This window comes from Anguilla rostrata, chromosome 7, assembly GCF_018555375.3.
Source record: "Anguilla rostrata isolate EN2019 chromosome 7, ASM1855537v3, whole genome shotgun sequence".
In the NCBI taxonomy this organism is placed as follows: domain Eukaryota; kingdom Metazoa; phylum Chordata; class Actinopteri; order Anguilliformes; family Anguillidae; genus Anguilla; species Anguilla rostrata.
In genome coordinates, this window is record NC_057939.1 from 32,367,598 (window position 1) to 32,395,586 (window position 27,989).

The 27,989-nt window shown below is 39.8% G+C and overlaps 1 protein-coding gene, 1 long non-coding RNA gene and 1 pseudogene across 3 annotated transcripts; all 3 read right to left on the reverse strand.

The window, feature by feature from the left end:
* Positions 1-7,122: 7,122 nt before the first annotated feature.
* On the reverse strand, positions 7,123-26,939 carry gar1 (GAR1 homolog, ribonucleoprotein). Of its 2 annotated transcripts, none has more exons than XM_064341992.1 (7): positions 26,656-26,939; positions 23,779-23,964; positions 23,330-23,484; positions 18,116-18,175; positions 17,489-17,603; positions 14,257-14,370; positions 7,123-7,588 (listed from the first exon to the last, which is right to left on the reverse strand). In XM_064341992.1, the coding sequence occupies exons 2-7, from the start codon at positions 23,942-23,944 to the stop codon at positions 7,578-7,580; spliced, it is 621 nt and encodes a 206-aa protein (XP_064198062.1). In that variant the 5' UTR covers positions 23,945-23,964; positions 26,656-26,939; the 3' UTR covers positions 7,123-7,577. The 2 variants fall into 2 exon arrangements, with proteins under 2 accessions (XP_064198062.1, XP_064198061.1); XM_064341991.1 differs by having other exon boundaries at positions 26,779-26,938.
* LOC135258521 (uncharacterized) lies at positions 11,937-14,247 on the reverse strand. The gene is made up of 2 exons (XR_010331024.1): positions 12,752-14,247; positions 11,937-12,709 (listed from the first exon to the last, which is right to left on the reverse strand). It is a non-coding gene; the product is annotated as an uncharacterized LOC135258521 (long non-coding RNA).
* Positions 14,377-27,989, reverse strand: part of LOC135258588 (uncharacterized) — a 179,126-nt pseudogene continuing 165,513 nt past the window's right edge.

The following is a 27,989-nucleotide window of genomic DNA, read 5'->3' on the forward strand; positions in this document are numbered from 1 at the left end:
GTGGTTATTTGAGTTACTGTTGCCTTTCTATCAGCTCAAACCAGTCTGGCCATTCTCCTCTGACCTCTGCCATCAACAAGGCATTTTCGCCCAGAGAACTACTGCTCACTGGATATTTTCTCTTTTTCCGACCATTCTCTGTAAACCCTAGAGATGGTTGTGCGTGAAAATCCCAGTAGATCAGTAGTTTCTGAAATACTCAAACAAGCCCGTCTGGCACCAACAACCATGCCACGTTCAAAGTCACTTAAATCACCTTTCTTCCCGATTTTGATGCTTGGTTTGAACTTTAGCAGATCGTCTTGACCATGTCTACATGCCTAAATGCATTGAGTTGCTGCCACGTGATTGGCTGATTAGATATTTGCGTTAACGGGTGCAGTTTGCAGTTGAACACGTGTACCTAATGAAGTGGCCGGTGAATGTATATGCAATCTCTCAGTATTTCATTGCAAACTTAAAAAGTGCAAATTCATTTTTGATTTTTTGTCAAAACAATTGCATTTGTGGCACTTTATTTCTTCCAAAATTATGAATATAAACTAATCTGCGTTAGTATTGTAAATTGTACAAATGTCTTGTGTTATGTTCCGTGCTTGGCAGGACCCAAAATGCAGGACTCAGAGACAGCAGTGTTATGGAATTCCGAAAGAGATGTTTATTGATTAAACAGCAGGGGGGGGTAGGAACCAGGGCAGGCTTGAAGCAGGGACCGTGAGGGTTGGGGAGGAGGTGGTCCGGGATCCGGCTTGGCGTTGCGCTGGAAGGGATTCCTGTGGCTTCGGCGGCGGAACTGAACTGGGAACTGGGAGGCCGGCGAAGGACGGGCTAGACCGGGAGGTCGGAGCTGGGGAGGTAAACCGGGGAGAGAGAGAGAACACCAAACGAGACGCGACGAAGACAAACACGTAGACTTGACAGACAGGGGAACACTGAAACAAAGTGCATGAAACAAAAACTAAAAGTGACTAGGAGAATGGTTCTATCTAAAGGAAACAAGGAAGGTACTGAGAATCGGGGTATGGGGAATAGAAACTAGGCTTGATTTAGGCAAGGAGTGCGAGGTTCAAGACTAGGCAACAAATCAACGATCTGGCCAGGGGTGAAACGAAAAGCGTGACTTTATACTCTGGGACTAATTAGAACTAATAAGGGAGGTGTGAGGAATGCGACCTGAACGGAGTGAGAAAATGGCTGAAGACTGGAAGTAATTAGGGAGTGAATAGGGGATATGGTCACGCCCACCCTGTGGGGAAAAGCAAAGACATGGTGTGGAACACAAAAGCACAAGGCACATAAATAACGGGAACACGAGGAAATACAAATGACAATCGAAACACGAGGGCATAACATCTTGCTTCATTTAAGCCATTTTTCAAGTCTCTGTGGTGTTCACATCTGGAGTTTTGAAGGTTTAAATAGGGTACCCCCTAAATGGGCAAGGATTCGCAAGATTTGACTTGTGCGCTAAGGGGTTAAACAACATTGCGTCCAAAGGCAACTAACTGATTTGCATGAAACATTCACTAATATGGACGGGATGATTCTATGAACAAAGTTGATACTCCAAAAATCATGGCCAGAGTAAGTCAATAAATATTCATGTGGGTTGACTTATAACAAAAATGGTAATAACTTCCAGATGGTTTGACAAATAAATTATGAAATTTTGTAGCTACATTGGCATTGTAATCTTAGCCCTACAGTATTGTCCCAATTGAGTCACATGGTGGCATTACAGAGAACAATGTTTTTTTTTTTTTTTTTTAATTCATAAATTCATGAAAAAGCACTGTTGACTTTTAGATGTTTAAAACTTGCTGTAGTGATCAACGTCTTCGCCTAGAATATAAATCTGTAGCTTTTTTGTTGCTTTTGGTACTACCACCAGTCTGGAAACGCTATCACCCATTTTCCTCTGTTTTGGCTTAATCACATGGCAGAGACCTATGAAACTTTGGGAGTGGTAGAGGGTACCTCTGAATGGTGACTGAGTGGTTTTGGCACTGATTGGCCACTTGGTGATGCTATAACTGTCCTTTGAATATCCAGTATTCAAACAATCATAGCTCCAGCCACTTTTGAAGCAGAGACTTGAATCTTGCCTCTCAATATATCTCTCCTAATGGACAACTCAAACCCATAGAAATCATTATGTCCACCAATTTGAGTTTTCTGCCATTTTGAATTTGTTGTAAAATCTTTAAATGACATCTCATTCTAGTCTGTTTGACATATCAACATATAACTGGCATCCATTTGTTCAGTAGATGGTCCTCTAAAAAGTTACTATAAAGAAAGTTGATACTCCAAAGAACATGGCTGCAGCAAGTCAAGAAAATGTGATGTGTACAATGCTTATAACTCCCAAACAGTCTAACAAAAATTGATTAAATTTGGTAGCAACATTCAAACTCATAGCTGGAGCCCAGCCCTAAAGTTTTGGACCAATTGGGTAGTATAATGCAAAAATCACTGTTGTTTTTCAGACATTTAAAACTTGCTAACAACTAATATAACATATATCAGCACCTTCTTCGTCATCCACCTCGGATCACAGCCATTTTGAAAATGCTATTTATTGTCTCCCTGGTTTTGGCTTAAAGGCTTATACAACTGAGGCCAAACGTTTACACATACCTAGGCTAAAACATTCAAATTCAATTTTTCACAACTCCACACATTACATGTTACCATACGTTTCCTGTGTTACGTCTTTTAGGGTACCTACTTTATTTCCATTAGAGGTCATTTCAAAATAATGGCTAAGAGACAGATTTATTTCAGCTTATATACAGTGAGCACCATAATTCATTGGACAGTGACACATTTGTTATTTTGGTTCTGTACTCTAGCACTTTGAGTTTGAAAGGATACAATGAGGTTGAAGTGCAGACTGTCAGCTTTAATTTGAGGGTATTTTTATCCATATCGGATGAACCGTTTAGAAATGACAGCACCTTTTGTACATGGCCCCCCCATTTTAAGGTACTACAAGTAATTGTTGAATTGGCTTCACAGATGTGTTTCGTTAGGCAGGTGTTTCATTTGTGTCGTTAGTGAATGCAGAAGAGAGCTGTTGATGTCTAGTCTTGATTCTAGACTTTGCAATTACCTTTGGAGATTGTTGTTGGGGTGTGACAACATGAAGACAGCAGTGTCGATGCAAATTAAGCTGGCAGTCATAAGGCTCAGAAATGAAAATCAATCAATCAGGAACATTGCAAAAACACTGGGCATGCCCAAGTCAACAGTTTGGTTCATCATTAACAAGAAAAAAACAACCGGTGAACTCAATTATGTCAAAAGACCCGGAAGACCGAGGAAGACCACTGTAGTGGATGACCGGAGAATATTCTCTGTGGTGAAGAAAACCCACCTGATGACAACCCAACAGATCAAAAACACTCTCCTGGATGCAGGTGTAGATGTGTCAAAGTCTACCATACGTAGAAGACTACACCAGCAGGACTAAAGAGGGTACACTACAAGATGCAAACCACTGATAAGCCTGAAGAACAGAAAGGCGAGATAACAGTTTGCTAAAAACCTGGAGCTGAACACGCTCAAAACTGTGGAGATGACAGTGGACTTCAGGAGGAGCCCCCCATTGCTGCCCCCCCTCACCATATTCAACAGCACTGTGTTGGCTGTGGAATCCTTCAGGCTTCTGGTATCTACAATCTCCCAGGGCCTTAACTCCTAATTTGAAGCTGTCTGAAGGCTTTTCCACTGCAATCAGCAATGTCACTTATTGGAAGGCGGTCAATCAATGACTTTTTCCAACATATGCTAAAATGTTATTGTTTTTATATGCCTTGAAACTCTGTAAGTCTCAGCATTTTTAGTTTTTATATTCTCCATTCATAGAAAATAAAAACATCTATTACATTACTTCTATTACTACTTACAGCAGAGGTTTTTAAAACAGGAAGGTCCCCTAAAATGTCAGGGGAGGAATGGAGTCGCTACTGAAACAGTAGCAAATGTAGGCCTACGTAAAATTCAATTAGCAATTAGCACTAACTATAAAGGGCATTGTCACAAAGCAGCTTTACAGAAATCCAGGCCTGAAGCCCCAAAACACACCTAAACTGACAGTGGCAAGGAAAAAGTCCCCGGCTGGTAACGGGAATGGGTGTAATTCTGCCTCTCGCCCAATGCACACTGGGATAGGCTCCAGCACCCCCGCGACGCTGCCCAGGATAAGCGGGTATAGATAATGGATGGATGGATGGATGGATGGTACTGTCATGCAGGGGACAGGCGTGGAGCTGCAGCTGAACCAACTGCACCTAGAAGATTAGGTCATATGGCTACTGCTCTGGGCAGTTGCCCAAAACAAGGAAAGCAGGGTCAAATCAAAAAGTTTTTGGACCCCTAGATAATCTATAGCCATATAATAATAAAAAGATAGTAATTCCCACTTGAATTTCATGAGCGAGTCAAAAGTTTGTAGAAAAATTATTGTAGTTAAATAGATGGTTTTATGATGTACAGCAATGCATAATTTAGACATTTTGAATATATTTGGAGACACTAAGAGACACCAGCATACAATGGTTAGTTTTGCTTCAGCAGTTCTGCATATCCTCTTCAGATTTTGCACACTTGTGGTCAAAGAGTTTATGACCCAGGACACACATTGTTTTACCTATTATGTAGGGGTGACATAGCTCAGGAGGTAAGATCGGTTGTCTGGCAGTCGGAGGGTTGCCAGTTCGATCCCCGACCTGGGCGTGTCGAAGTGTCCTTGAGCAAGTCACCTAACCCCTAACTGCTCTGGTGAATGAGAGGCATCAATTGTAAAGCGCTTTGGATAAAAGCGCTATATAAATGCAGTCCATTTACCATGTATACATGATCTCTCAGCATTTCATTTCAAACTGGAAAAGGAAAACTTTTTTGTATTTTCACCCAGATATTGCATTTATCATTTTCATTTCAACCTAAATTATATTATATATATGTTAGTATTGTAAATGGTACAAGAATCACTTGCTTTATTTAACCCATTTTCCAAGTCACTGTAATACTCACATCTGGAGTTATAAAGCCTTAAATAGAACACATCCTAAATGGGTGAGTATTGGCCAGATTGAGGATCTGTGCAAAGGGTTTAAAGAAATAAAAGGACACACAGCTGTTGTAGCAATGCAAAAGGTAAAAACCATGCTGCCCACTGATCTTTTTGAAACTGCAAAACACTTGTTACTGTTGCTGATCTTATTTCAATCGTTTCTCACTGCTGTGCATGAGATCTATTAAACAATTTAATAAATTAACATTTAAACAAAAACATGTTTTCCTTCTGCTTTTTTGTTTTTCTGTGATTTTTAAGCATTGAGCCTTACTGATCAGTAATCTGTAGTATTTTGGTGGTGGGTGAGGTGAGTTCCCACTCAAAGAACTTTGAGTGTTGGGAAATGTGTTGTATAAAATGCAATGATTCATTCATTTTCTCAGAAATAATTATTTCTACTTATGACATCATGCCGGTTCCCAGGGGAATGTACCAAGTGTGGTAGAGTGCAGGGGTGATTTGTAATTATTTGGGAATAGACTTATTTAAGTGCCCATAATAAGGTGAAATTGATTTTAAATAACTTGTTGACTTTGCAAATGAATAATGTTATATATTGTGTATTGCAGCCCAGGTAAAATTTTTTGTTGTTTGATAATTGACTAATTATATTTGGTTTGTTTCAGCAGGAGGAGTTGCAGCCTATATAAGCTGGGGATAGAGCTCCTGGAAGGGGGGATGTGTGTTTTGCCTGTCATTGTTCCTCTGACAACAGTCTCTGTTAGGGCCCAGTTTAAAAGGGCATAACCTACTGCTTCAGAGTTTTTTTTTTTGCTAGTTATATTGTGTTTTGTTTCCCTTTAACATTTTGAGATGGTCTTTTTCTTTTTTTTTGCTTTTTCCTTTATATGACTGTATATGACTGTGTGAATTTTTTTGTATTGAAATGAGAAACTTTTAGACTTCTAGTGCCATCTTCACCAGGATTCCTTGGAAGAGATATTGAATCTCAGTGGGACCTTCGAGACTAAAAGAATAAATATTCATCTTTTGATCTCAAATCCAAATGTCTTGAGTATACAGCAAAAATAACAACCGTCCCCATACGTTTGGGGAGCATGGTAGCTGCAAGCAACAATTCCTGGGGTCCAAGCAGCATAAGCAACAGTTGGCAACCACAGAGACTATGATGGTGGACACCAAATTTACATGTATATGTTCTGAGATAATGGACCATGGACATTATGGACTGTGGGTTGTAATAATGGTTTTCCCAGTGGCTGAGTAGCAATTAGGATTAATCAATAAACTTCTCAGGCCATGTTGATCCCATTTACCTACAAGTTATAATGCACCCCTTGAAAATGAGACAATTCAACGATCAGTGAGCTCAATGAGCCTTGAGTCAAAGGCTCATAAAATATTAAAATTTTAGTGCTCATGCATACGGTTGAGGATTAATCAGCTAATAAAACAAAGTTGGTTGTTATAATGCCACCTATGGATAAAACAGCATATTTGATAGAGCACATTGTATTGTTGTAATGACAAATGCTGCCAAACGTTCAGAAATGTTCCGCCCAGGCCCCGCCAAAAAGATACTTTAGCTTTCTTAACTAGAGAATTAAAGAACGGTATGAAATATAAAAAAGCTATTAAATAGCCAGTATGAGGGTACTTGCTTAAGCAAAATATGGTGTAGATTGGACTAAATTTGATTTGTGGGAGGAGCTACAAAATTTGAATTGAATTAAATTGGGATTCAACCGTTTGACCAATGGAACATCAGGAAAGAATTTCTTCTGAGTCAACTGGTTTGGGAATTGTAAGCCAAAATGTAAAATGGCTTATTACAGCGTCATGTGGTCAATTGGGGATTTTTTTTTTGGGGTAGAGTCTAATCGTGCATTGTACTGTTTATGTTTGGAATTTGGAAGATGTGCCATTTATGGTGTTAGAAATCCAGATACTTCAGACAGAAACAGAAATAATACCAATGATGATAACAACAACAAAAATAGCAATTATAAAAATAGGGTTCCAGCACTTTGTGCTTAGACACCTAAATAATCAACATAAACCAAACACTGGACAGCATCAAAGATTTTGGACCAGTTAGTATTTGAATCCTTAAATCTACTTTGTACATAGATTCCTAAAGTTGATTTGAAATGTCAGTAAATTTTTCTTTTTAACAAACTGTTTAAAAAGTGTAAAATATCAATTAATCTACTGCAGCTGTGGTATTTAGCAAAAATGTAATTATTATAAATCAAATGATCATGACAGGCAAAAATAAAAGCATTTCACATTTAACATTAATGCTGGCCAAAGGGCCAGTAATGCAAAAAATTCAGGTTTTCATTTAACAAACCATAGAAATGCACGGAAAATGTTCCAAAAACGAAAAGGTTTGAGACGGTATAAAATGGGAAAAGATTAAATTATTTTGACTCAGGTCCAACCCAAACACACAGTTGGATTCTTCAGTTGTCTCTTGAAAGACACCATGCTTCAGGCAAGGAACACCCAATGACTTCTGTAGGAAGACGCATCACTTTCCCCCTGCATTAGAGAAAAACACAAATCATTACCTTCCAACTGAATCAGACACATACACAATCAGTAGTATCGCAGCAGAACTACTTCAGCAGTATAACACTGTGGCTGCGAACTTCAACTATATCCCACAGGTATGGGGTTATTATTTTCCCCCACCCCGATAACAGGGGTGTAAGGGGGTGCCACACTGACCTCCTTTGAAATGCTGGAGGACTCCGATGTATTACAACTCATCACCTCTCATCGCGCAACCACCTGTCCACTTGACCCCATCCCATCTAAAGTTCTTCAATCTATCTCCAGCGAGCTCCTTCCCTATCTGTCTTCCATTGTTAATTCCTCTCTCTCCTCTGGTCATGTTCCCTCTGTTTTTAAGACGGCTCGTGTTACCCCACTACTCAAAAAACCCACCTTAGACCCCTCCGATGTAGCAAATTATCGACCCGTATCCCTTCTACCCTTTCTGTCCAAAACCCTCGAACGAGCAGTTCTTAAACAATTAACCTCTTTTCTCCATCAGAACAACCTGCTAGACCCTCACCAGTCTGGCTTCCGATCTGGGCACTCAACAGAGACTGCACTCCTAGCTGTGATGGAGGCACTTGCCACTGCAAGAGCCTCACGCCTCTCCTCTGTCCTGATCCTTCTTGACCTGTCTGCAGCTTTTGACACGGTCAACCATAAAATACTCCTCTCCACCTTGGCTGGGATGGGAATTGCCGGGACTGCCCTGTCTTGGTTCGCTTCCTATCTTGCAGATAGGACCTACCAGGTCACCTGGAAGGGGTCTGCCTCTGCTTCTCATCCACTTGTTACGGGAGTGCCGCAGGGATCTGTACTGGGTCCTCTGCTGTTCTCCTTATACACCAGATCTCTTGGTTCAGTCATTAATTCACATGGTTTTTCCTATCATTGTTATGCAGATGACACACAACTCTTCTTTTCTTTCCCCCCCTCGGCCACACTGGTCAATGATAAGATCTCTTCCTGCCTGGCTGACATCTCCACCTGGATGGCCAGCCACCATCTGAAGCTCAACCTCAACAAAACTGAGCTGCTCTTCTTCCCGTACAAGACCTCCTTGCTTCGTGAACTCTCAATCACGGTTGATGGCACCACAGTGACTGCCTCTCACTCTGCCAAGAGCTTGGGGGTGGTCCTGGATGACCAACTGGACCTCAAGGAGCACATCAAGGCAACATCACGGTCCTGCAGATTCCTCCTGTACAACATCAGGAGGATTCGACCATACCTGACGACGCACTCCACCCAGCTGCTCGTCCAGGCTACGGTGACCTCTCGCCTTGATTACTGCAACTCTCTCCTTGCAAACCTGCCAGCTTGTGCCATACAGCCACTACAGATGATTCAGAATGCCGCTGCCCGACTCATCTACAACCTCCCCAAATTCTCCCACGTCACTCCTCTGCTGCGATCACTTCACTGGCTACCGGTCGCTGCCAGGATCCGATTCAAAGCCCTGACCCTTGCCTACACTGCCGCCAACAAGACAGCCCCCATCTACTTGCAGGACATGACTCAATTCTATGTGCCTGCTCGACCACTCCGTGCCATACTCTTGTGCCATACTCGACCACTTGTGCCATACAGCCACTACAGATGATTCAGAATGCCGCTGCCCGGCTCATCTACAACCTCCCCAAATTCTCCCACGTCACTCCTCTGCTGCGATCACTTCACTGGCTACCGTCGCTGCCAGATCCGATTCAAAGCCCTGACCCTTGCCTACACTGCCGCCAACAAGACAGCCCCCATCTACTTGCAGGACATGACTCAATTCTATGTGCCTGCTCGACCACTCCGCTCTGCAGCAGCAGGGCGTCTTGTAACCCCTCCCACCCGCCCAAAGGGATCACAGAGCTTCTCCACCCTAGCTCCCCAGTGGTGGAACGAACTCCCCGTCCCTCTCCGAACCTCCCCCTCACTATCCATCTTCCGCCGTGGCCTGAAGACTCATCTCTTCAGACTATACCTAGAATAACCACCACCATGCTGTGTATATATATATATATTTAAAAAAAAAAAAAAAAACCCTTTTTCCTGTCACTTGTTACATGTTGCCCCATCCCTGCACTTCTTGGTAAATTGTATTTGTCCTAATACTCTAGCTTAATCTTCTGCCTAGTTTGGCTTTGCAGATGTTAGACCAGGATAGTGTTCATTGTTCTCGGCTAGAAATAGCTGTACAAAATAAGTAACTGTACCTTACTGAACCAGTGTTCAGCAGTTGTCTACGATCATGAAAATGCACTTCTTGTACGTCGCTTTGGATAAAAGCGTCTGCCAAATGAATGTAATGTAATGTAATGTAATGGGTGGGCTATGCATTGGTCTTTGTCAGTTCATTTGTCACATTGTAATATTATTTGTTAGCCACAAGGTGGCGACAAACCCATTTTATCATAGAACAATCCGTCACACATCAGATGAATCCTATAGATCTTTGAGATTACCTCAGGTGTCTCACTTCCATTAAATGAATGGTGGCTCAAACCAGCCAAGTGGTGTGAATGTGAATCTGAAGAAAAAAATGTTTTCAACGTACAGGGCCAAGTTACATAATAATTCAGGAAACATAGGGTAACATTGTTGCTTTGGAATATGGCTCGTTTAATTTCTGTGAGCTAAATTAGCCGATATTGTTCCTTGTAACTTGGCCTAATTTTGATATCAGTACTTTTAATGGCACGATTTGGCAAGTTTTAATGACTTATAGACAGTGATTTGTATGTGTGAGTAGCATTGGCATTTTTGTACTGTTGGACACGTAATTCACCATTTGGCTGTTCTCAGCCATTGGAAGCTTCAAAGGGCTCAGCCAGCATAGCCTGGAGAGAAGACAGAGAAGGAACTGGGGGGTTACTATCTGAGGTGTGAATGAGTGTGTCTTTGTGTCTGTGTCAGAAGGGGTGTCCATTTCCCTGCCCCCTCCTCTTTTTTTTTTTTTTTTTTTTAACCACACACGTTAAGTAGGCAGTACACTTCGTAAGAAGAACTTTTTGAGCAAAACGAAGCAATGAGAGCAACGGAAGAACAAAAAGATGTAGTGTTGTGTGTTCGTACGGTGCAGTGTGCGACGGCCTCCAGGGAGAACTTTTCGAAAACTTCTTTCTTGTTCCCCGACCTCCCCCTCTCAGCTATTGGTCCAAATATCACATGGTTGGTTATGTCATGGTTGAGCGTTCAGAGGGCAGACTTCACATGCTAACGTACCGAGAGTCAACGCCAATCTCTCTCCTGTAGAGATGGGAATTCTGAGAGTTCCCGCATGTTTGATGAATGGTGCTACTCGTTTCAGCAAGTCATCAAAACGCCTAGCACACATTCGGAAATAAGAGAAAGTGGACCCCCTCGTTTAAACTCCGCATTTGCCGAATGTAAAGAGAAAATTGTCCATTCCCTGTCCTACTCTGATTTAGAGGGCAAATGTATACACCACCTCATTCGCTTTTTTTTCTTTCTTCTTTTGCATAGCTAGATAAACTAAAGCCACTTCAAACACTTTAAAACTTTTTGTTTTGTGTTTTGATCTCGCGTAGCCCTACTCTTTATACATCCATGGCGTAGCCACGAGACAGAGGTTTGGGCGAGATTCCAGTCTCAGTTAATAGCTGCCTCGTAATTCTTCATGCCCCAGCGGCATGGAGTGACTTTAACGGTGCAGTGTTCTCACTGAGTATACCAACAACAGTGTTCGTGGACATGTTCGCCGGTGGTTCTCAATCCTGAAGTTCTTTCTTCTTACAGAGTATACTGCCAGCTTTATGCGGCAGTCTTTTGGTCAGTCAGTTAGTTTTTGGGCAACTTGGAAAGAAGTAGTTTTGCAACAGTTGGAAGCGGGCATCTGAATCCTGCATCTAGGTCTGGCATTCTACATTCATCTCTGGTTCTTTCTGAATATTCTGCTGTCTTTTGGTTTGTTTCATTTTGGGTTACTTTGGGACAAAGGCTGTGGTTTGGCATCTTGTGTGACTGTCCATGTCCATGTTAATCGTTTTAAGGTTGTTGAAGGTATTTAGATTAGATATGAATATTTGTTGTACAGTGGGCTCCAGAATTATTGGCACCCTTGATAAATATGCACAAAAAATGCTAAACTAAAAAATAATACAGTTACTGACATAAGCTTTATTTTCCAACATGTGTAAACTAGTGTGCTTGATTAATGATTCATTTGAATAAACCAAAAAAAATTTTTTCATAGCTAACTGACAGTTCTCATTACCACGCCCAGATGGTTCGGGTGAACTTTTATAGTGGGAAATTTAGGCTTAGAAAAATACGTTTTAAAGTACATTGAAATGACTGAATAATAAAAAAAATTATGCACATTTGTTTTGTTGTTGCCTAAAGACAACTGGGAAGTGTCACGTTCAACCACCATGTTACTCCTTTAAACAGTGATCCTTGGGGTTATTAATGGCCTCCGTCACCATCTTCCTCACCATCCGTGGGGACAACATGCACTTGCTTCCTCTTCCTGGCAAATTTGCAACCATTCCATATGTTTGACACATTATTGCCCTTACAGTGCTAAGTGGTATGTTTCAACATTCATGGCTTTTTTTGTACCCATTACCAGACTTGTGACGGTAAATTACCATCAGTCTCTTCTGAATTGACAGTTATTTGATTTTTCCCAAGCTGATGGATGACAAAGGGATTTTGTATGCTTGTTACCTGATTTTTATTCTCTAGTGAAACTGGAAATGATGGAACGACACAATATAGTTCCTTTAGACTGAGATGAACTAAATTAAGTAAAATTGTATTGCCAATTTCATTTAGTTTGATTTTACTTACAATAAATGTTAGGGGTGCCAGTAATTATGGCACCTATGATTTTCAGAAAAAAATAGATTACTTAATAAAAAAAAACATTGAAGCATGAGAATAAATGTATTGAAATAAAAGTATATAGTTTTCCCATATGATTGAACATAACATATAGATTATTATCTGTGTCATTTATTATATGCAGCCTTTTTTCTTCATTTTTATCAAGGGTGCAAATAATTCTGGAGCCCACTGTAGCTTAATACATTTCCTCATTTTTATCTGGGGGTGAGTTGTACATTTTGATAAAGGTTGATTTGCACAAATCTGGCAATTTAATTGATAATAGATATCTTTGATAATAATTACCAAATTAAATAAAATAAATATATTTTACATGGCTAAGGTGTTTTAACGATTGATGGTGTTCGGTATTCAGAGTGCCAGACGTCAAATGAGGGTGTCAACCGTTGAAACTGCTGGGTTTGGAAAATGTTTGTTTCTTATTGTTAACAATAATGCATATAAACATAGGCTATGAGAAATATGCAAACATACATTGTAGCTCAAAGGAACACAGTTCAATCATTTTTCCTTTACCATGAATGATAAATGAAAGTGTCATATTGTTAAATGGAAGTGTTTTTAATGGGGTGTTGTAGATACAAACACTTCGTATTTCTGTCGTATGTGATTGGAGGATAGTACTAGCTAACATTAATACCAGGTATAAGCTCTGCAATTACTAATTCATACATAGAGCATACCTTACGCCTGAGTGACTGAGCCGTTTTAAAACAGATTCATCTCCTCTCTGTCCCCGCTGCAAACTGGAGACTGGTACGTTCGTACATATGGTGTGGTCTTGTTCTAAGCTTAGACAGTGGTGGCTGGAGATTGAAAATATTCTTGAAGGAGTTTTATCAAGGGAAATATCTTTATCTCCTGTGATTACAATGTTTGGGGACTGAATCATCCCTCCCAAAGGGTAAAGGGTTTTGTTAGCCTAGCTATTACAGCTGCCAAACAATGCATCACATCTAGGTGGATTCATGAGGATCCCCCTAATATTATTCAGTGGACTAACTAGGTAAATTCATGTGATCCTTTGGAGAAAATAACCTATGCCATGAGAGGTAGCCCACTTTTTTATGTTTTATCTCTGCATTTTTAATTTGTGGGGTGAGAGTGATGTTGGGGAACCTGTCTCGGTATGGGAGGGAGAAGTGGTGTGTATGTACAGTATGTGTCAAATGTAAGATGTAATATCTATTATGGCGCTAGTTTTAAGTTATGTTATGTTAAACGGTGAATATGGAAAATGAATAAACAGAATATTTTTTAAAAATAAATAAAAAAAAGATTAATTTGTTTTTATAACTTGCCACCAATTCTACTTGTCCAGACACATCTCTCCACAGTGATATTACGCAAATTATTTTGGCATGTCGGTTGGTTATTCTCTGCGTACAGGCCACAGAGGCCACCTTGTTAGATTCTTGATAAAATGTTGAAAAATACACATGGGTGAGCGAAACCTGATCCAGGTGTATAGACAGACCCATGCCAGTTGAAATGAAGTTGTACATATTATACATTAGAATGAAAAACTTTACTTTTTAGAATGACCTTTTATTTAAATCTTAACCACGCGGACCATAAATTACTCATTTCAGTACATTTTTTGTCTTGCCTTGTTGAAGCACATTACTGAGAGCAATCACTGCAAACACAAATATGAATTGAGAAAAATACTTTCTGTCAAGAACAGCACACATCGCTGACTTTGTCAAACTTTTCCTCTAGACAGTAACAGCCATTTGCAGAGCAGATTAACCATGGTTTCCATAACAGGGTTGAGAGTAGATACATACCTCTGAAACCACGACCACCACCACCTCTTCCTCCACGGAACCCTCCTCCTCGTCCACCTCCAAATCCACCTCGCCCACCTCCAAAACTGCTCCCTCTGCCACCACGGAAACCACCTCCATACAAAGAGCACAAGTTGAGTTGGGCTTTTTGCCTTCACAATCTGAACAGTGTGAAGACAAGCAATGTATGAGGCATGGAACACTGAAAAAAAAATCTTTGCAGTCCTGTTCTGACTCAAACCTGCTTGCTATAGGGCTGGACAATATGATTAAACATGTTAGATATTGTGATGCCAATACGACATCCGATGACACAAACATTAAGTCTGATGTGTAATACAAGTGATGTTATTTTATAGAATCTATTGAACAACCATATTTATCATAGCAATCTTCTTTGGGTAAGAGCATCTGTGCAATCTCTCCTTAAAAAACTACTGCGAAGATCTATCATTGTAGCAAATAATCACGAATGGCAACACAGGAGTAAAGTGTTCTTGAGGGGATCTGGTACTGTTTATCCAACTTACTTAATAGGCTTACAAAGCCTTCTTTGCCAACGGTATGAACGGGCACAATATCCGTAGCCAAGTGGCGGGTATACTTTGGCGAAGGCCTGACGGGAAGGGCTCTGTCTGCTGTATTATATATTCTATATTTGCTATATGCATGGAATACTTCCGCACTTGGTTAAGCCACCCCGACTACTTCTGGTTAGCAGAGAACACTACTGTTCGTGACTGGGTTTATCACTACACATCTAGTTCAAGTTCAAACCATATTCACACGGTAATCCAATCCATGTCCAGCGCCTTCACTAATAACAAGAACAGCTTCAAACTATACATTTCAGCCGATATCTACAATTACAAAGGTAAAATGTAATTGGTTAACAATCTAGTTAGTTAACGTAATAATCTCGAAGATTTTCATTAAAATAAATGTCTGTTAAGTCACTATCTATCGCCAAATTAGGTAAAACAATGGTGATTAAGCGTATTATATAAATTTATATTATTATTATAATTATAATTTATGCTTAAAGAACTGGGTGTCTGTGGCGACATTCCCGGGAAAAAATCACAAGCAGCGCATAGTTAGTGACGCGTTTTCCATCACCCATCAGTAGTTGGTCGGCCAGAGAGGGTAGGCGGAGATAACATAACAGGCTCGCTCTTCAACTCACTTGTGTGTGAGCGGTGTACTGTTTAAGTTAGCCTAATGTTAGACAATGAATGAGTGTGTACATAACGTTACTTTTATAACAACCATTTTTTATTCAGTAAATAAGTGTAATAGTTGGCGTGACAATGACAACTGACGTCACACAGGCGACAATGGTTGGATCTATGGGAAGTGAGGTCCAAAAACACACCTGCAATTACCGCTTCTCGCCATTGGTACCGCCAAAGAGAACGAAATGGAAATCTTCGAGATTGTAACTTTAAATTTGCCAGCTTGCTGGCTAGTTCCCTTTTACCTGACAAGTTTTGCCAGCTAGTTAGCAAACATTAGCTGGTTACATACAGTAGTTATAGCTATATCATTAGCTATGAAGCAGTTTTTATTGCAACTTATCATATGTTTGCTACTTTTTATATGGTGTGTGCTTGTCTGCTGCTAGTTAACTTTAATGATAGCTCTAGTGTAGCTACCCTACTGAAAAAACATCATGTAAACCCACTGATATTGGCACACAGCAATGCTCAGTGCAAAAACCATTGCGTCTTTAAAATTTAAAACCTTTTTTAACCAAAGACGTTTAAGTAAATACACTATCGAACTACAGCTAATTTACAAACACAAAAGTAACTTCACTGTAATTCATTACTGTCAAATGGCAAGATAGTTTATGTTAGATAGCTAGCTATCAGTGTAAGCTGTCAACAGAGAACAGATTAAACAAGCTGGCTTATATTTTAGCGGAAATATGTAGGCAATGACTAGTGCATATAAGCATTAAGCAGAAGTTTAAAGGAGTACCATGGTGGTTGAATGTGACACTTCCCAGTTGTCTTCAGGCAACAACAAAACAAATGTGCATAATTTTTTTATTCTTCAGTCATTTCAATGTACTTTAAAACATATTTTTCTAAGCCTAAATTTCCCACGATAAAAATTCACCCGAACCGTCTGGGCGTGGTAATGAGAACTGTCAGTTAGCTATGATTGACAGACCGTGCCCCGTTACCATAGCTAGCCCCATGATAAGCGCTATTTTTGGGAGACTGAATTTTCACAAGCTAGCTAGCTTAGTAGTATATCAAGTATCGATAGATAGCTAAGGTAAGGACGTTGACTTGTATCCAATTATAATTTTTGCTATCTAGCTAGCCAAGTTAAGATAAAAGCACAACTATAACGTCCTCATAAAAGCAAACTAGCAAGCTAACGTTATCGATAACATTGCCTTATGAAAGCGAACCTCCTAGCTAGCTAACGTTAGCTAGCTAGCTAAATAAATTTAACCAGAAATAATCTAAAGCCACTCTAATTTAAGTGAACCTAACGTTAGTCAAATATTTGCATTGTCTGAACAGCAGGACGGTGTTTTCCTGTCAGATTTCTTTACGGGGCGTGGAAATGGGAGTGGTTACTGTATTCGTGACGTAGCAAAATGACAACTTTCTCAACCGGTTGAAAATAGGACGATGAATTTAAAACGCATATTTCTCCAAAAATACAGAACGGACATGTTTAATACTTTGCTCATTGTGTTTCTTCAATGCCTCTTGTGCAAATAGCACATAAAACCGATAAAGTGTGAAAATCACCATGGTACTCCTTTAAAATGTTGGATGAAGACGACAAATTTTGGTGTTCCCTTTGGCTGTATGACGCATGACGGTGTCCGCCACGTCACAAAATTCCAAAGGACTGCGATACAGAGAAAATGTATGCCAATTGTCAAAACTGTCATGTATCTATTTAGTATAAATTAAGATGATATGATAAATTGATATGGCTTGCATTAATAATCACATTTCTTAGATCACAGCCTTTGCGATGTGTTTACTGTGGAAATTCATATTGCAACAATATATTGTGCAGCTCTATTGCTTGCTGAAAAAAATTCAGGCAGCAGAGTTGTCACACATTCCATTAACTGACTGATCACTGAACTTCTTACACCCATTTCATCAAACATTTTTTGCATTTTATACCCTCGCCCTGTCAATTATTTTCAGCTTAAACTTTAAACCCATGTTGAACCCAAGATAAGCCCATTTACCGCCACGGCCACCTCCTCGGCAACCACCTCTCCCTCCCCTTGGTGGGCCTTTCTCCCCCGGAGGGCGTGGTAGGAACCTTTGTAGGGGGAGAAGCTTCATGGGGTCGATGTAGAACTGTGGAATGAAAGTATGCTTCTGTCAGACACAAACAATGGTGCAACAGGAGCCTAGGTTACCTCCACACAGTGGATACAAGAGGACAAAGTCCCATTATGGACCATTTCACAGAAAACAACATCTGAATGATTGAATCACTATAGCATCTTAAACAGGGCAGCAGCAGAACCCCAGGCCTGCAATGTTAGAGTGTAATCTTCTATTACTCAACATTTCCCAAATTGTTGCCGACTTCATTAAATTCATGAAGATGATTCACAGAAGCATTAAAAGGCACTCGGGTATCCCTAATTTTGGAATATTTGTACCTTCCCAAGATTTCAACTTTATCTCCTGCATTTCCTCACACTGACCAAAACCAGTCTTTGTTTAGGTTTCCTGCCAATGGGAATTCTCCACTGCAAAGTGCTTCATGACATTTGCAGTGAGTTCTGCAAACAGTGAATGAGGGAAACTCAACATCTATTACTGCCCTGGACCAGATTTGACCTAAAATATTTCAAGCATACCTTTTGAAGTTTCTTGAATGAAGACGCCTTCATACTTTCCGAGAGTTTTACAGAAAAATACTAGAGTGTCGGTTAAGGAGGCTGACACTTCATAGTGAACCCAAAGTAGGACCAAAAAAAAAAAAAACCGTAACACAAAGACCACATCAGCATTCAAACCACATCAGAGCAAGAGTCCCACAATAATCAGTGTAAGGCAGTGTCCTTGCCTTATTCACAGAATCATCTTAATGAGAACAAGAAATCTGTTCAATTTAGAGAGGATGCAAAACTTCGCAAATTTAGCTTAAGTCTAGCAAATAGTTTACATTATAGGCATTTAGCAAATGCTCTTATCCAGAGCAACTTACACAACTTTATATACAGCATTTACATTGCATCCATTTATACAGCTGGATATAAACTGAAGCAATGCAGGTTAAGTACCTTGCTCAAGGGTACAATGGCAGTGCCCCATCTGGGAATTGAACTGGTGACCTTTATACTACACTGTCGCCCCCATAGAAATATTAGAAAGTTTAGAATCTAACCCATGAAAACTTCAACAGAATCCAAAAATTGGATAAAACCAGGCAAATTACATTCAATACGACTGCAGGTTCTGCATTTAAGACATTTGTTTTTCCTCCTATAAAATATTTCTAACATGTTCAATTTGAAAAAGAGTTATGAGCCTCAGGATCTAAGCATTGTGCAATTATACTAAAAAAAAAACAACAGGATGCAGAGATATATAGCCGAAATGATTAAATCTATACTTTATTCTCGCGGCTGCCATCTTGAAATCAAAAGTGAAGTTGAGGTGGGAAAATCCCTGAAGTGAACGTCAACAACAATGGCTCAGACTACCAACCTCTTTGTGAAATTCACTGCAAGTCCGAATGAAACTTCGGCAGGCAAGAGGTGCCGAGTGCCAAGAACTGTGTTGCAGAACGGACAGCTATTGAATTGAATGGTTCATCCACAACATGAATGGTAGACCATTATATAGGACGTAAAAGCAGAGCAAGTGGGGCGATGCCAGAGATTGTTAATGAAAATAGAGTTGACAGTAAACCCGACTGTGAACACCATAAATTGCCATAGTTATTATCACTGAAAACTGACCAAGGAAATTTAAGTAGTCCAAAATAGACAATGTTGTTATATGCTATATTCATTCACAGCTGTAATTTGGCCATCTTCGAAAGCAGAACGTTTTCCTTCGCAATTTTGTTACGCAGTTCAACAAAGTGTTCTTGTTCCAAATGTTATCTTGATCAGACTTGTGCTTCATGAGAAGTATTATTTTAAAGTACTATTTCCTCAGATAGAAAAATGGCCAAAAACACCAAATATCCCTTTTTGTTTTTTTAAGCAACCATGTTTTTCAAGCTATCAACACCATTCAAGTGGTCTTGTTCAGAACGACCAGCCCTTCGATTCGCGATGTGTTTCCAGGCCAGTGACCATGTCAAGAATTAATTAGTGATCTTAAATTACACACCTAGATACGAATCAATTTGAGTCAGCCATTTTTTGATGCATCAGCTATTGCTTCGCAATTTAGTTAGGGGCTAGTACAAAGATGGTTCACACCGAATCTGACATCGGCTGGATGGTTCACAAGATGACGTTTATCAAAAAATTCAAAGTTGTGGAAAATCATGTCTGGTGCATTTCATTGGCCAATAATAATTTTTAATTTGTAACACGGGCTGCTAAAAGTCTTGGTTGTATGTCTCGAAGTCAAATGATTCAAAAGTTATGACTGTTCAGAGTTGGACATTTCTGAACGTGCTCTATAGCGCCACCACCACCAGGTCAATATCTACCATTTCCTATTAGATTGCAATTTCTTACATCCATAACATGCCTATCAGATTACAGGAGCACCATACCATCTGGGAGATACAAGGGGTGTTTCTTAATACCAAGAATGCAAAGAACGGGCTTGTGTTCTTGGGGAGAACGTTCTTGCTAGTCGTTCTTGGAAGAATGAACTCGCAAGCTCACAAGAACAGAACGCGGTTATATGTATTTGAGATACCATGCGTGCTTGTGACGTGTGGTTACGCTACTTGACAGTCATTGTCCTCGGTGTATTCCAGTTTCTTTCAAAGGCTGCTTTACATTGGTTTGGGGTATAGTTTAATTTAAATGGTAAACCAGCGTTAATTGTAGGCTACTTAAAATATCAAAGTGAACAAAACGTCTCTTTTATCCTCTGTTGTCTAGCTAGTTAATACATGTTGGTTGCTTAATTCACAATTGCTTTCTATACCAACAAAAATCTACCTAGCACTTTCAGCAACAAGGGCAGGCTTGGATAAACCGAAGCAGCCAACCAAGCATCAACAAGTTAGCCGAGCCATTCCGATCATTTAAAATTGCTCTCTGTATCAGCTAACAACTTCAAGTCAGCGTTTGCTACAGCACACAACTCCGCTTGCCTCTGTTGATGCACCCCCTCTACAACAGAGGCTAGTACTGGCTACGAGCCGATACTTATTCACAGAAGCTGTATTTAAAATGAGTTAAAATGAAGCTGTTTTAACACCTATTTCTCACCTCATTTTCGTTTGTGGAAGATTTTAGTCAGATTTATTACTGAAAACTAAATGAAAACTAAAAAAGTTTAATTCAGCTCGGCTAACACGTAATAGGCTACTATCCTCTGGCTATGAGTTGGTCTCTAAGGTAACAGATTTAACTCTGAATTACAGCCGAATTAAATGTTTTTAGTTATATGTTGCATGGTTAAAATGAGCTGAAATTCAGTTATTATAACATATTTCTCGCATCATTTTCAGTCTTAGAAGGATTTTCATGGACTGCAGAGCACTGAGTGCAATTTGTACCTTTCTGAAATGTCTGCAAAAATATAAACAAAGTTTTGTAACAATTTAGTTACCACAGTTGTGTTGCTGGGAGCACTGCATACTTCAATGGAAGAGGGAGACAAGTAGTGTGAAAGGTTCAGTCCTTTCTCATTCCCAGCCTGGTACATGCACACATATGGCCCTCATTTTGGTGAAGCACAAGGTCATTTGCCCCTCTGGAGCAGAACTACCATTTTGAGTTGTTGATTTTTCCCCCATTTTCTGCTGCACATTCTTGCCTTTCTGCCCATCCTGTTCTCACCCACAAGTGGTCAAGTAATGTGAAATGCAAGTAAAGCCCAATACCCATAAATTTAAAATATAGGCTACAGACTATAACTGATATGTTCCCTGCATGCGTAGTGATAACCGCTGCATGCACTTGATTACAATGCATGCACTGTAGCTGTAGCCTGAATAGAGGGTATGCACATGACGTCCCAGTAAGTGGAAGTCACCGCAGTTACACCCACTGAGTGGCAGAAAGACTACTGAGTGGCAGTGTTAGCATTCAGCTTGAATGCCGCGAAAACACAAAAAACACATCTAAAATGGGAAAGAGCTGTTGTGCGATTGACTGTACAAATAGATTCAACAAACAACAAATAAGCTATCTTTTTACAGACTGCCGAAAGCTAAAGAAAAGAGAAGCAAATGGATCGCTGCAGTTCGCAGGACCAACTGGAATCCAGGCGCCAAAACGTGGATTTGCAGTTGTCATTTTATGTCAGGTATGTTGGAATTTTGGGTCAGATAAGTTGACAATATCTGACTTCCTGCTCACTGAACGTCACAAAATATGACAGGTGATTATTCTGAACATTTCTGAAAAAGGGAGGCAGCACAAAAAAGTAAGTGAATTTGATCTTGTAAGACTTCTTGCCTTTATTTCAATAATATTACGTTTTTAATGTTGTGAATCATAAAATAGGATGGTTATTCTATTTGACTGGTATATTTGATATTTAAAAATACAACTTGCAATTATAGCCTAAACTTTGCCCTTTAGTTATTTTTATTTTTGTATAATACTGGTAAAATTTCTACTTCCTGTGAAAATTACTGGGATTCTGAAGTAGCTAGTATTTTAGAATTCTACTGGGTTCTAAAGGGTCATTATTATTCAAGGCTTTGGTCTTTGCTACTTATAAACGCAACTAGCTAAGTGTTAAAAGGGATATACGTCTATTTTACATGGTTGTTACTTCACTCACCACAATGTTATGTTTACTTCATATCACCAAAGTTAGGCGTCAATTGGCCCTGAAATTGTAGGTGCTAACACAGCATAATTGGTGGGGGCCCAAAATGTTAACAATCTACTTGTTCTGGAAATGGGAAGCATTATAAAAATGTACGCAAAATAGCTGTAATTTGTATCAAATATTAACACATTGGCCCGAACAGTCATAGAATCATCAGAGGACTTCGGAGTTTGTAGAACAACAGTAGGTTTTTCAGCCAAGATTATTATTCATATGCCCAATAAAAATCACTAACATGGACGTTCCAGACGTGAATTACACTGGTAAAAATTAGAATATATGACCTGGACAGGACTTTTGTCTGACATCAGCACAGGTATTGAGTTTCCAACAGTAAGAGGAGGGTTGAGAAATCTCCAAAATTGTCCTGTTGGAATCATATAATGTATGAAGCTGCATGATTCCCAGTCTTTGTGCACCTCCAGGACTAAAAAACATGATTTAGGACAGATCATTGTTAAATGTAAGAGTGTGTCAGACTTCAGTAGTCTAGAATTTGTCTAGTGTATGGAAGGCGGTAAACAGGGAAAAGATTTTTGAATGAAAAATGAAATGCAATTGTCAATTTGTATTTGTATTGTATACTCCAAAACACAAAAACCCATAGGCGAAGGAATCTGACTTTAAACTCCACTCCCTGTTCTGTGCTCTCTGGTACCAACTTTAACAGTGTGAACAGCAAATTGTTCTAAATGTAAGAAACTACATTTAGCAACAAGGGGAAGGTGAATGAATGCTCAAATTAAAATATTACACATCACAAGCAAAGTTCACTGAGCATATACTCACATAAAAAATTGTTCACTTACATGACAACATTTTTTGTGATACAATCATCTTGCCATTTTAAATACATTTGCATTAACCACATTTAGCAGCATGGTCAACACAAAAGAGGCCAGAACAAAAGAGAATCTTTCTGTGCACCCAGCACACAGTGCTCTAATTGGTCTTTGTTTTCAACCAATCACATGACTATAGAGCACCAACACAGTCTTCAACAAAAACAAAAAATAATTCATGAAATATTCAAACTTTGCTTAATGTCAGCATTCAATCTTACTTTAGAAATGATAGGGAAAGGATACAAAATCTCGAAGCTGGCCAAAGATTTCGTCTACTTTGCCAATCTGCTGCTTGTTCTCCAGGTACACCGGTGCATTGAAATATGGCACTTTGTTCTCCTCTGTGATGCATTTGCACACAATGTCATCCTCACAGGGATGCCTAAATTCGCCAACAGCTGCAAAGAGAATAAGAGGATAAGACTCAGTCAGAAAGTAATCCTGGAGATCACCTTCATTAAAATGGATCCTATTTTCTTCGTACAAATATGACAAATTTAAGTTAATCCTTTTAGACAGCATGGGGCAGAGCCACCTTTATACTTGTGTGGGAACAATAGCGGAAAGTTAGAAGAGTATTGTCATGTGTAATTGGACACACCTCTTTATTGACAGCTGGAACAACCAAATCAGTTAATACACAAACATCGCCATTTTGAATTTGTTAATCAGAATGATTATTCCTCACTTACCAACAATGTATTCTGGAGGGCCATAATCTTGCTGTCTGTGAAAGCTGCCTCTGCCTCCACCTCGGAATCCGCCACCACCTCCACGACCACCATACCCGCCTCTTCCACCCCCCCTGTTAAATCCCCCGCCCCTGCTGCCACGACCACGAGCTCCTCGGAATGACATCACTAACTTTTATCCAGACGCTAGGAAGAAAGAGGGAGATTACAATTTAATTTGTTTTAAGACAAATGCAATTCACTAACTGTGATACAAAGCAAATTCATCCAAAATGCTTATTTTAAAATTTTCAGTGCCATCTTAACTATCTTTCCAGCTAGACACAGGTAAACCATTTTCTACCTAGCTAACATCTCATATATCTATAATCAATGGGTCACATTTTTTTTTGTCACGCTAGGCAAGTCTGATTTATATGATATAGTTAGCAGCTGTTGCGGTCGCATAATGGCAGTATCACAACAAATTTCATCCCCCCTATTAATTTCCGGTGTTACGTTGTGCCATTACATTGCGCCGATTGGTCAGATCTCACTGGCCGAAGATTCAAATTCAAATAAGCTTTATTGGCATGGCGTACATATTGCAAAAACATGAGTACAACAAACAATAAACATATGAACAGAATACAAATTTGTGTGTGCGTGTGTGGTATTTCTGTATGTTAGCTTGTGTAATGGCGTGTGTAAATTAGGTGAAACAGTGAGTACAATAATAAATATCTTTAAAAATCTCTCTCTTTAGCAAGATTCATAGATCGCTAGCTAGCTAGCAAGAGAAATATAATAGATAGCCAGCGAGACAAATCACTAGCTAGCCAGCTGGAAGAGCTTCTCTCAGACTTTTATAAAAGCTTCTTTCTAGCTAGCCAGCTAGCTAGCGATCGCTCACTGTCGTTAGCAACCAGCAGAGAACGCTTGGAAACCACGCATGCAAGGTAGTCAACTTACGCATTAAGGGAACGTAAGCGGAAACGTAACCCCGGAAGTGAATAGGGGGATGAAATTTGTCGTGATAGCAGCATAATAGTCCTCACGTATTCAGTTGGATAAGCTAGTGATGGTTCATTGTCAATCAGTGCGTTTACATGCAGAGTTGAAATTGATCTATATTAATGACTCGATTTGGCCAAAGACGAGATTTAATTGGATTACTGTCGTTGTCCAAATATACATGACTCGGAAAGAATCGATTTATTGACCGGAGGTGTGTCGGACGAAGGCTTCTTATAAATCCTGCTTCCTCCAATTTTGTCGCAACTTTTTTGAATAGTTTCTTCCATTCATGTATTTTAGGATATTTAACTCCTTTAAGTTGCAATAACATGAAGTTGGTCTCCTCGTCCGTCCAGAAATGTTTTTTTCGCCATGATACTAGGGCAAAACGGAGCTTTAGAATGTCGCCAGCAGTGCATGCGCATGAGCTCAATGCATTTCTCATGGAAAGGGTCGTTTGTCGCCTTTTTTTTTTTTTTTTAGTTCATTACAGTGGTGATAGAAGTGACAATAATTAAGTGGTACGCTGCTGTTGGCCTTTATTGATCCCCGTACAAGGTTAATGTGAAGTACAATCGGACAGCACTAACCCATAAAAATGTACTTTGAATGGCATGCTACTTGCTCAATCGAACGGTGAAAAACATTCGATTAGTCAGCGGCACCGAAAATTTCAGTCATAGGCTACCCTCAATAAACGGCAAAAGTCCCAGTAGAAGACTGAATTAAATCTTTTAAAGTTACATATCTTCTGAAACGTTAACGATTCCGCTTGGCCACCGTGAGCGTAAAGTTGCTATATAAATTACAGAAAATGCGCAGCACGCCTAGGCCAATTGTAGTCCGATTGAAGCGTATACATGCCGTAGTAAATCGACCGGAACCGCATTATCTAGGTATGTTAGCCCGACTTTGAAAAACTCGACTTCGTACGATTTCAGTCATTACATTTTACATTACATTTATTTGGCAGACGCTTTTATCCAAAGCGACGTACAAAAAGTGCATTTCATGGTCATAAACAACTGCTTAACACAGGTTCAGTAAGGTACAATACTTATTTTGTACAGCTATTTCTAGCCAAGAACACAGTTTAGTTCACACAGTGAACACTATTCAGACCTAAGTCAGACTACGATGTTTTTTAAAAGTCCAGCCGGATAAATACAATATCGACTTTCAAACATCGTGTAAACGCAGGGAAAAAATCTTAACCGGATAGGATCGGTAACTTGGTTTACATACTGTTCAATACAAGAAGCCACGCAATCAAGATAGGTGAAGATGAAATGAGAAATGCTAGTACCTGTAACGGTAAAGATAGGCTACATGAGCAATTGATTCTGGCTAAACTCGCATAAACGACGGTGATATGTAGTTCATAGAAAAACACCAAATAAAGAAATGCAGGAGCAAATTCAATCGAATGGTTACCACAGCCGCGATTTAAACGTTTTGCACTTCCCATTTATTGAATGAAACGATGGAACTCGGTCAATATGCCAGTATCATGCGTTGCACGTGTAAGGAGAGTTAGCCCACGAGTCAGCTTGGAAGCTAGCCAGCTAAATAAATTATCACCGTTTGTTTATAACCTAACTCAAAACACGAGTTTTTCAGCCATTATTACACATACGACTCGCCACTGGAATTACTGTTTATTCTAACCCGCAAACCAGCTTGTTAAAAGGGTTCCCAATGAGATCGGCCAGCTAGCTAGCCTTAACTAGTGTACAAACACTAAATTCCGAAAATAAATAGACGCTCACTATAAATTCTCAAACTCAATAACACGCAATGTACAAAACAGCACAACTACTCTAAGCAACTATCACTTTTGTGTCGAACATTACCTATTTGCAGAAAAGTTAACGTACTTACATACTTCGTGAATTCGCTATAAAACAACACAGGACTGAAAGAACAATAGTGTATTTTTCTTTGCCCGTGTAACTCGTTTCCTTTGTTGGAGTGAAAACAAAAATAAATACAATCAGATTCTACCTTTCCTCAGATAAAAGCGTTCACTTCAACGTCTTCACAGGGTACAGAACAATCCACACCGTACGCTCTATCATCCACACACGTGGAGCTCTTGGCTGTAAATTTTATTTACCGTAAAACCGAATATCTATGGTAAAACTGTCGGAAATATTCAAGTCAGGGGACCTCGCGAGACTGAGGGACCATAGACATCAATGAACTGCATAAGAACTAGAAGGGACCCGTGATCATGTGTTTTAAGCTGGGAGAAGGACAGGATGGAAAAATCAAGTTTTGGATGGGCAGGAGATCAAGTGGCAAGAGATATGGGAGTATATGATAAAGAATTTGGCGAAACTGTGGTGTGGCCTGTTAGACCTGTCTGGGAATTAGAAAGTGTGGGGGTAGATCTAGAATTACTTAAGATTAAGCATAGTAATAAGAATGCTGACTTAGTTAGTGAATATTATAACTATAGGGACTGTAAGTATAAAGGCAGTGTTCAGATTTTTACAGATGGATCAAAGGATCCGCAGACAGATGCGACAGGGGCTGCAGTTGCTGTGCCTAGTTGTCAAGTGGGAATTAGCAAGAGAACATCGGATTGTTTAAGTGTGTATGCTGTTGAATTGTTTGCCATATTGATGGCATTAGAATGGGCTGAACGGGGTAGGGTTAACAAAATAGTAATATGTAGTGATTCTGTGTCGGCCATTGCGAGTATTAAGACGGGTACAGCCAGAAATCACCAGGATCTGCTGTATGAAATCTTGTTCGCCAATTCAAGAGTGGTTAGGCAAGGGAAAAATGTTACATTCATGTGGGTCCCAGCACATTCAGATATCCCGGGAAACGAGAGAGCAGATATGTTGGCAAAAGAAGCAGTCAAAAAGGGAAGTGTTGAAATTAATATTAAGTTATCAAAGTCAGAGGGAAAGGGCGTTGTGTGGGGAAATATCAATAAAGAATGGCAGCAGCACTGGGATCAGGAGAGAAGGGGGAGACATTTACATCGGATACAAAATAGAGTAGGCAGTGTAAGAAAGAGGGGAGGAAACAGAAGAGAGGAGGTTGTAATATCAAGATTAAGAATAGGACACAGCAAGTTACGCAGCACGCTTCATCTTATAGGTAAACATCCAACCGGTCTTTGTGAAATCTGTAGGGTACCAGAAACCTCAGAACACATTATCATTAACTGCAGTAAATATGGGTCGGAAAGGAAGGATATG

Coding starts and splice junctions, on each gene's coding strand:
- gar1 (XM_064341992.1), bottom strand. CDS start 23,944: ATGTCATTCCGAGGAGCTCGTGGTCGTGGCAGCAGGGGCGGGGGATTT. Junction 23,485..23,778: donor CCCTCCAGAATACATTGTTG/GTAAGTGAGGAA, acceptor TTCTCTTTGCAG/CTGTTGGCGAATTTAGGCAT. Junction 18,176..23,329: donor TTGGCCAGCTTCGAGATTTT/GTATCCTTTCCC, acceptor CCGACACTCTAG/TATTTTTCTGTAAAACTCTC.